This window comes from Hyperolius riggenbachi, chromosome 4 (genome assembly GCF_040937935.1).
Source record: "Hyperolius riggenbachi isolate aHypRig1 chromosome 4, aHypRig1.pri, whole genome shotgun sequence".
NCBI lineage: Eukaryota > Metazoa > Chordata > Amphibia > Anura > Hyperoliidae > Hyperolius > Hyperolius riggenbachi.
This window is the reverse complement of record NC_090649.1, coordinates 79,153,637-79,163,901: the sequence shown is the minus strand read 5'-3', so window position 1 is coordinate 79,163,901 and position 10,265 is coordinate 79,153,637. Positions and strand designations below refer to the sequence as shown.

Sequence of the window (10,265 nt, the reverse complement as noted above, 5' to 3'; positions counted from 1 at the left end):
GCGGCGGCGATCAGGCAGCACACGCGGCTGGCAAAGTGCCGGCTGCGTGTGCTGCTTTTTATTTGAGCCAAATCGGCCCAGCAGGGCCTGAGCGGCAGGCTCCGGCGGTACTGGACGAGCTGAGCTCGTCCAGACCGCCCAGCAGGTTAAAGAGACACTGAAGCGAAAAAAAAAATTATGATATAATGAATTGGTTGTGTAATACGGATAATTACTAGAGTTTTAGTAGCAAAGAAAATATTCTAATATTTTTATTTTCAGTTATACAGAGTTTTTTTTTTATAACATTGTATCATTCTCTAATATTTGCAGTTTAGACACTACTCAGCAGTCTAAATGGGTTCAAAAGTTCACTAGCCTGCTCTGGAAAATCTTCCCTACAGAGGGGAAAAAATACATTCTAAGGCCTGGTGCACAACAAAAACCGCTAGCAGATCCGCAAAATGCTAGCAGATTTTGAAACGCTTTTTCTTCTTTTTCTGTAGCGTTTCAGCTAGCGTTTTTCGGTTTTGTGTAGCGGTTTTGGTGTAGTAGATTTCATGTATTGTTACAGTAAAGCTGTTACTGAACAGCTACTGTAACAAAAACCGCCTGGCAAACCGCTCTGAAGTGCCGTTTTTCAGAGCGGTTTGCGTTTTTCCTATACTTAACATTGAGACAGAAACGCATCCGCAATCCAAAATCTGCAGCAGCCCGGGAGTATGCGTTTCTGCAAAACGCCTCCCGCTCTGGTGTGCACCAGCCCATTGAAATACATTACCCTAGCGGATCCGCACCCGCAAGCAGATCGCAAACCGCAGCGGAAACACTCCGGTGTGCACTAGGCCTTAAAGCTTATTATCTCAAGTGTCTGGCAGAGTTCTCTGCTACATTGAAAGTCGTGGAGTTCAATGGCTAATTTCCATATATAACAACTGGAGTTTCTTAGCTCTTCCTTAACCTCCCTGGCGGTCTACTAAAAACCGCCAGGGGGCAGCAGAGCAGGTTTTTTTTAAATTTTTAAATCATGTAGCGAGCCCACGGCTCGCTACATGATAGCCGCTGTGCAGCGGCATCCCCCCACCCTCTTCGATCGCCTCCGGCGATCTCCGATCAGGAAAGCCCGTTCAAAGAACGGGATTTCCTGGAGGGCTTACCCCTTCGCCATGGCGACGGGCGGCATGACGTCATTGACGTCGTGACGTCATTGGGAGTCCCGAGCTACCCCTCAGCGCTGATTGGCCAAGCAGCGCACGGGGTCTGGGGGGGGGGAGCGGCGTGGCGGACAATCGGCGGGTAAAATTAGGCAAATCGGCCCAGCAGGGCCTGAGAAATCCTCCTGCGCGGCATAGCCCGAGCTCAGCGCCAGGGAGGTTAACTGGAAACAATATTAGGCTATGTTCACACTACAAATTGCTGAAGCGTTTTCTGGCGTTATTCTCAATATTATTTTGAGTGTTTTTTCACTGTATGGGATAGCGTTTTTCAGCGTTTTACAGCGTTTTACAGGAGATGGCCGCTAGCCAGAAAACAGAGGTGTTTTATGGGTAATCTGCTCTGTCTTGTGGCTAATCTACTATATTTACTGAGTAAAAGCGCTGGAAAAACGCTGATTATTGTGAACAGCCCAGCGCTTTTGGGCGATTTTGAAGTGCTCCTATCTTTAACATTGAAGCGCTAATCGCTCAAAATCGCTCAGAAATGGTGCAGGTTACGAGTTTGCGTTTCAGCTAATCGCTGAAAAACACAAAACACTTAAGTGAGAACAGCCACATATACTTAACATTGACCAAGCGCTTTTCAAAACGCTAGTGATTTCCAGCGATGCTGAAATCAACTGAAAAGCGCTCTAGTGTGAATGGGGCCTCAGACTTATGTCTCTGCTGCTAATGTTTTTTTTTCTTAGATGTACTACACATACAAATCATTATATGATATTTTTTTTTTTTTAGCTTCAGTGTCTCTTTAAAGTGAAACAGCACTGGAAATTTGAGCGCACCATGCGCCACCATAATGTGAATTACGGCTATAGTGGCGCTTAGTAATTTGGGAGCTGGGAAAAGACGGTGCCCAAATTACTTTAAAAACAGCGTCATTTATCCGCCAGCAATAGCTAGCAGCCGAATTACGTCTTTTGCATAAGTCCATGGCAGCCTGCCGGGGGAATAGTAAGTAACGCAGCCATGGCTTTTGCAGGAGCAGGGTGAGCCGTTTTTCGGCTTCACCCTTGCCCAAATTCCCTGCCGACGTTTTTGCATGTTTGCATTTAAAGGATACCCAAGGTAAGCGGCTACAGAAAAATGAAGTGTGTGTTTCTGGGGAGGTGTGCAGATGTTTACTGCACCTCCTATGTGCCAGCGCCCTCTTCAGTTGAGCAGTAAAAGGCCCTGTTGAGTTACCGTGGTTGGTGCGCTTTGACACAGACATACTATGCTGTGCATGTGCTGTATGTCGGGTCAGCAGCCTTCTGAGCGCGCTCCCCACGTGAGAGCGCGAGTGCATAAAAGGAGACATAGTACGTCCGGGTCAAAGGGCGCCAACCACTGTACCGGGCCTTTTACTGCACAAAGGAGGGGGATGCTGGCACACGGGAAGAGCGGTATGCATCTGCACCCCCCCCATACACACCTATAGTGTCCATTTTTCTGTAACTTTTTGTCCCAGGTATATTTGAGGGCCCATTTACACATAATGCATTGTATTAAGTTGCATCGTATTGCGGGCCCTTAAAGTAAACCTGAAGGGGAAAAAGGTCCCAATTTAGGTACTTATCTCGGTAGAGGGAAGCATCTGTATCATCCTGAGGCTTTCCCATCTCCCTTCTACAGGATCTTCTCAAAAAATTAGCATATTGTGATAAAGTTCATTATTTTCTGTAATGTACTGATAAACATTAGACTTTCATATATTTTAGATTCAAATACACACAACTGAAGTAGTTCAAGCCTTTTATTGTTTTAATATTGATGATTTTGGCATACAGCTCATGAAAACCCAAAATTCCTATTTCAAAAAATTAGCATATTTCATCCGACCAATAAAAGAAAAGTGTTTTTAAAACAAAAAAAGTCAACCTTCAAATAATTATGTTCAGCTATGCACTCAATACTTGGTCGGGAATCCTGTTGCAGAAATAACTGCTTCTGCTGCTGTTTCTGGTTCAAAAGTGGGTTCATGCTTCCATCTGCTGAAAAGCTTTATGGAGATGAAGATTTCATTTTTCAGCACGACCTGTCACCTGCTCACAGTGCCAAAACCACGGGTAAATGGTTTACTGACCATGGTATTACTGTGCTCAATTGGCCTGCCAACTCTCCTGACCTGAACCCCATAGAGAATCTGTGGGATATTGTGAAGAGAAAGTTGAGAGACGCAAGACCCAACACTCTGGATGAGCTTAAGGCCGCTATCAAAGTATCCTGGGCCTCCTTAACACCTGAGCAGTGCCACAGGCTAATTGCCTCCATGCCACGCCACATTGAAACAGTAATTTCTGCAAAAGGATTCCCGACCAAGTATTGAGTGCATAACTGAACATAATTATTTGAAGGTTGACTTTTTTTGTTTTAAAATCACTTTTCTTTTATTGGTCGGATGAAATGTGCTAATTTTTTGAGATAGGAATTCTGGGTTTTCATGAGCTGTATGCCAAAATCATCAATATTAAAACAATAAAAGTATTAATTCTGCAATGCTTATTTTATTGATTCAAGTAAAAAAAAATGATAAAGGGGTGACATTAAAGTGGATCCGAGGTGAACTTTTACTCATTGCATAATTGTGTTCCTGTCCTATTGTTTATAGGGCATTCCTCAAGCCAAATACTTTTTTGTTTTAATACTCTAATTCCCTATAAACTAAAAAAACCACGCCCACAGGTTTTCAGAGAGCCTTGGCAGTAGCAAGGGCTCTGGGGGGATCAGTCTGCGCCGGAGGAGGGGGAGGTGTTACTAGCCATTGATTTCAGAGGCAGAGGGGAGGAGGGGGGAGGAGAGGGTATTAGGCTGATGGCTCAAGATACAGATAAGCCTGCCTCTGTGTAATGTTTACAAACAAAATGGCTGCTGTCATTGTATCACAGGAATAAATAATCATATTCTATTAAAACTGCAGCTAGATTTGCTGTGTAAACCATCTAAACTTTAGTTAAGATATATAGACAAGTTACTTGTTATAGTTAGTTTTTTATCTCGGATCCAGTATGTGCTGTTTTGTATGGCAGGTGATTTGCTGTGTTTTGCGATCCGTTTCACATTGCACGCAAAACACGTGTTCCTAGCATCCAGTAAACGCAAAATACAATTGTAGAAAAATTACTTTGCATTTGCGATTGTGTTTTGCAGTATAGAACACTGTGCAGGTTGCGCTGTGATACTAACACAACGCTGCTGAAAAGTCGCACGGCATGTTAGACGCGTGGTGCGACTATACACTGAAGCATACAGTACAATGAAAGTATGCTTTACTGCCAGTTTAAACATACACGTTACCTGGTTAACTCACAGCATGCTGTGTCCTACTGCATCCTAACCCACTACACCTCAATCCATGTGAAACACCCACAGGAATATTATGTTGTACATCTCCTGCACATCTCATTAGTTTCCAGATACCAACCCAATCACATCCTCAGATCTGCACATGACCTGCTTTTATCCTCCTCTAGAATTACTCTTTGCATAAACGTATACAGGATTTTACACGTGCTTCACTCCTCCTCTGGAATGTCCTCCCTCAACACATCTATCATTCTCCAAGCACACGCTCTACATTAGGTCATTTTTCCTTTGTCCCAAGGCCAAGCTGCACTCCTACTAGATATCCTAAAAACACACTACCTAAAGGTATGTTCACAGTATACTACTCCATCTCTTGTCCCCCCCCCCCCCCCCCCCTTCCTTTAGATTGTAAGCTCGCAAGGGCAGGGCTCTCTCACCTTGGAGTTCATTGTATATTTTATTCATCATGTTACTTTTGTCACTGTCATTACCAAGTCTGTATTTTGTATCTATTCTGTATTTTGTATATTGATTTATAACTATCATCTGTATTACTATGTACCCCATGTTTGTTTCTTGCTTTGTACAGTATCACAGAATATGTTGGTGTTTTTATAAATCAATAATAATAATAATTGCGATGCGACAACTTTTCAGCACTTAGCAATTGAAAAAGTACCAAAAGTATATTAAAAAGTATTTTAAAAATCATCAAGTATTTTCTTGCTTGCTGATGATTTAAAGAGACTCTGAAGTCTCATAAAATTCAGGTTTTTATACTAAAAATCTCTTTAACATGATTGTCCTAACTAAAACACCCCATCCTCGCGGCTGAACACTAACTAAATCCCCCCAAAACTCCCCAGCAAAAATCCATGACTTTCTTGGTAGTGGATTTTGCTGCTGGAGGAGGCAGAGCTTTCAGCTGTAGCTCTGCCTCCATGCGCGTCAATCCGTGCATATCTCCGCCTCTCCCCCGCCCCTCTCAGTGAAAGAAAACTGAGAGGGGCAGGCAGAGGCGGCGATCCGCGCTGATAGACGCGTGTAAAGGCAGAGCTGCAGCCAAAAGCTCTGCCTCTTCACGGAAGCGCTCCCCGCATTGTGCCCCGGGGAGTTTGGGGGCAGTGGCGGCTCCAGGATTTTTTTTAGGGGGTGCTATGCAGGTGCTGGACCAATTTCCAGGGGAGCTGATGCCGCGGCAAAAAATGGGCGTGGTCATGACCGGATGAGGGCTGGGCTAACTGTAATTTAACGTGAACCCAGGGTGAGAGTGATAGGGTGGCTGCCATATTTATTTCCTTTTAAACAATTCTAGTTGCCTGGCAGCCCCGCTGATCTATTGGCTGCAGTAGTGAACTGAATTACACCAGAAACAAGCATGCAGCTAATCTTGTCAGTTCTGACAATATTGTCAGAAACCCCCGACCTGCTGCGTGCTTGTTCAGGGTCTATGGTTGAAAGAATTAGAGGCAGAGGACCAACACGGCAGCCAGGCAGCTGGTATTACTTAAAAGGAGATATTTTAGACGCCTGAAGTCAGTTCACGCCAGGGGGTGCTTTGGGGGTGCTTGGACAAATTTAGGGGGTGCTTGAGCACCCCCCTGGCGCCGCCACTGTTTGGGGGGATGTAGTTAGTGTGCAGCCGCGGGGATGCAGCGTTTTAGTTAGGGCATTGATGTTAAAGAGATTTTTAAAATAAAAACCTGAATTTTATGAGACTTCATAGTCTCTTTAAAAAGCAATTTATTGACAAGGGTCCATATGCAATAACCTTTTTCTCTTGAGTTTTCACCTTGGTGAATTTTTCAAAATGTCAATAAAATGTCCTTTAAACCACCAGCTAGAAAAATAATTTTGATAGTACTTTTTCACCTACTTTATGGTACTTTTTCGATTGCAAAGTGCTGGAAAATTATTTTAAATACAAGTTAAAAAATTATCTCCTAGGAGAAAAAGTTAAATGCATATGGACCCTTGCCAATAAAATGCCTTTTAAATCACCAGCAAGCAAAAAAAGATTCTGAATCATTTTTAGAGTAATTTTTCATCTACTTTTTCCATTTGAAAGCACTGAAATGTTATTGTTTTTAAAAAAATCTCTTAGGAGAAAACTCAAGAGAAAAAGTTAATTGCATATTGGGCCTTAGGGCCTTTTTACACTTACAGTAATCATTTGCTGTCAATTATAACTGAAAGAACAACTGATTTTCAAAGTAATGCTTACGTTTTCTATGGCTCAGTTCCCACTATATGCGTTTTAACTGAAAGCTTTTTCACAATATACTGCTATGGAGAAAAAGAAACGCGTACCAATGCATTAAGTGTGAAAGGGCTATTATTTTTTTCTTTCTCAAAATGTAAGTTTGTCTCATATTCAATACTCTGCAAATGTTACAGAAATAAATTACTGTAAGTGCTTTTCATGAGTTGCATGTGTGCCTGTCAGTAGAGATTATGGATGAACCGCATCTGTAATATACCCTGTTTAGCGCTATGGAAGATGATGGCGCTATATAAATAATAATCTGTAGGGGAGTTGGTTGTTTCACAAGAAGCAGAATTATCCAGGGCAGAGCCAGCATTTTCCACAGGGTGAATCAGATTTGGAAACCAGTGATTAATTATAGGAATCTGATTAATCAGTTGAGCTGATAGGCACCCATCCTTAGCCCTCCGAATCCGGTTAGTCCTGTGCAAAGTTCCTGCTCAACCAGGGAGAGTTGACGCTCAGTGCAGAGCGAGCAGCCTGGTCGAATTTCACATGACACCTCCATTGAGGATGCAGAATCACGCCCCATTGCTAAACAGAATGGCTTTTCATCCTTAAAAGGAGTTGGGGCGGCTACTTCAATGACATCACGTATTCAAATGTAATTCTGGTCGCAGTGCGCTCTGGGAAAGGTCCTTTTCATGCTGATGTTATGTTTAGAGCTAATCTACATTTACTGTCATTACATCAGAGCTTACTACTTTACATGGATGTGGATTATATCAAAGCGCAATCTAGAAAACAATGTTTCTTTTATATCATAAAATCGCCCCCTGTGTAATTGGGAGTGCTCTAAGTAGCATCGTTCCATTGAGCGCAAGCAACTCATACTTACCTGGCAGGGGAGACACCATGATCACGAAGGTGGTTCTCCCAGGGTGAGGCTCATCCATTGCACTTCGGGTGGGTTGACCCCTGCGATTTCCCCAAATGCGGGAAACTCGACTGCATAATTTGTGGTAGTGGGGGACTGCGTTCGCGCTTTCCCCTGACAATTCTGGTCAATAATAGTGATGTAAATTCCAGCTCTTTTAAGAGAATTGGCTCTTTTAAGAGAATTGGCTCTTTTGGCTCGGCTCCCATTAAAAAGCCGGCCCGGCTCCTATGGCTCTCAAACAGCTCTTCATTTAGCTACAGAAGAAAAGCCCCGCCCCGTTTCCATGGCAACTTTAGGCTGCTTCTCTAAAGTGGGACAATCCCTCCTGCTACTGCTCTGCTCCGACCCTATACACTCCTACAAGCTGCAGGAGGAGGACTACATCTCCCGCCCTTTATTACAGAGCAGAGCGCACTGGTGAGTGACTCACAGGCATCGGCTCTTTTTTAAACTGAGCACCGGTTCTTGTCGTTCGCGAACGACCCATCACTAGTCAATAATAGAATGAACAACAAGAAATGAGCAGTGGCAAAAGGGCGTTGTACAGCCCTGTCACTGCCATTTGTAACATCTTCAGCTCATTTAGATCGGCACTATGGGCTCTTGAATGGCTCTTTGTTTAGTATCACTCGGATGCTTATAGTTTAGCCTAATTAAGCAATTATGAATGGTTTGTATATAAGCAATTTCTTCATTGTTTTCAGACATTACGTATTTTTATGCATTTTTTTACTATTCCTATTGTTTAACATTTTAATGTTACAGAGTACCCAGCTAGCTCATGGTGAACCAGAACTCCATGGAATGTGTAAGAGGCTACAATGGACCAAAAAGCCCTCTTACCATGCTATGGAAAACAAAAGTTTGCTTTCTTAAAACAGAAAGTATTTGCAATACTGCAAATCATTGTATTCCAGCGGATCTGGAGGTGTTTTTAGCTTACAGGGACAACAATGGTTGATTTGCATATTTCAGCTGTGATGCACTGGTAGACATCTCGGAGCTCACTCCAACCTGAATTATTGCAAATACTTTCTGTTTTAAAGGGAATGTCCAAGCAAAATAAAAAAATGAGTTTCACTTACCTGGGGCTTCTACCAGCCCCATGCAGCCATCCTGTGCCCTCGTAGTCACTCACTGCTGCTCCAGCCCCCCGCTGGCAGCTTGCTGACCTTGGAGGTCAGCGGGACGCATTGCGTACATTTTTACGCATTCCCGCCAGTGCAGGAACATTAACACATACATTTTTACGCATTACTGGTTCAATGCTCATTTTTTTATTTTGCTTGAACCTTCCCTTTAAGAAAGCAAGCTTTTGGTTTCTTAAAGTGGTCTGAAACTCCGACATAACATTAACCTCCCTGGCGGTAAGCCCGAGCTGAGCTCGGGCTATGCCGCGCAGGGGGAGATCTCAGCCCCTGGGGGGGCGATTTTTATTCTGTAAAGTGCTGTGCGCGCAGCCAGCACTTTGCTAGCCGCGCGCACAGCTTGATCGCCGCCGCTCTGCGGCGATCGGCCACACGCAGCGGCGAAAGAGGGCCCCCCCCGCCAGAGCCCTGCGCTGCCCGGACCAATGAGTTCCGGGCAGCGCTATGGGCTGGATCGAGTGTGCATGACGTCAGGACGTCGGCTGACGTCCATGACGTCATCCCGATCGTCGCCATGGCGACAGGAGAAGCCAAACAGGGGAACGCGTTATATACGCGTTCCCCTGTTTGCTATAGATGCCGGCGACGATCGCACTAGAGGGACACATGCGCCCTCTAGTGGTGTTTCATGTAGGTACCACTCTGGTAGCTTTACATGAAACAAAAAAAAAATTTTTTTTAAAAAAAAAGGATTTTTGCCAATTAGGCAAAAAAAATTAACCGCCAAGGAGGTTAAATAAAAATGTGTTTTCCTACTTTTTATTACTCAAACAGTTATCATATTTGATTTTGTGCACAAGTAATATTATCTGTTTACAAATTACAAGTTTCCAAAGTGTAGTTTATTCTGCCGTAAAAGCTGCCATTGCAATTTATTCAAACTGCTTTTTATTAATAATGAGCTATTCTGAACTGTGTGCACAGAGAGCTTCACAGAGAGCTCCTTTTCACCTGTAACACTGTGTTTACACACATTGTACCAACATTGGAATGAAAACAAAGATACTGTTTTCTCCAGTTTGGATGCGGATTTGAAGCTGAATAGCAGGACAAAGTGCTTTGTTTAACCATTTCAGTGAAGTTCTGCTAAATCAAATTCTGGGATAGCAGCTTTCAAGCTCTGAGGAATCTTTTAGAGCAAAGTAGAAATGCTGACTTTCAGACCACTTTAGCATTTTAATAAAAGCTTTAAATGAACAACTTAACACAAAACCACAGCAAACAAATTTAAATAAAGGCCAAACTCAACAACAACACAACACTATGGCTTCAATTCGTCAAGCATTACCGCATTTAGTAATGCTGAAAACAGCAGGTTTTTTGGAGCATTTTGCAAATTGGCAATTCATCAAGGCTGTTAACACATGGCAAGCAGAAATTACTGAGCAGTGAGGTAAATTACCGACTTGTGCTGTAAACACCTCAACAAATGTCAGCAAATATCAATTCATCAAGATTACAGCATGTGGTAAAGCCCAGTAACCTGTTTGATG

General features: G+C 43.2%; 1 protein-coding gene and 1 non-coding gene across 2 annotated transcripts in view; both read left to right on the top strand.

Annotated features, from left to right (window-relative positions):
- The first annotated feature begins 7,574 nt into the window (after window positions 1–7,574).
- Window positions 7,575–7,738, top strand: LOC137505514 (U1 spliceosomal RNA). Its single transcript, XR_011020124.1, has one exon. It is a non-coding gene; the product is annotated as a U1 spliceosomal RNA (small nuclear RNA).
- Window positions 7,739–7,892: 154 nt separating this feature from the next.
- LOC137571300 (large ribosomal subunit protein bL19m-like) overlaps window positions 7,893–10,265 on the top strand; it is a 37,910-nt gene continuing 35,537 nt past the window's right edge. The window contains exon 1 of the mRNA XM_068280239.1: window positions 7,893–8,041. Coding sequence (XP_068136340.1) covers window positions 7,908–8,041 — 134 coding nt within the window. The 5' untranslated portion in view covers window positions 7,893–7,907. The remainder of the gene's footprint in view (window positions 8,042–10,265) is intronic.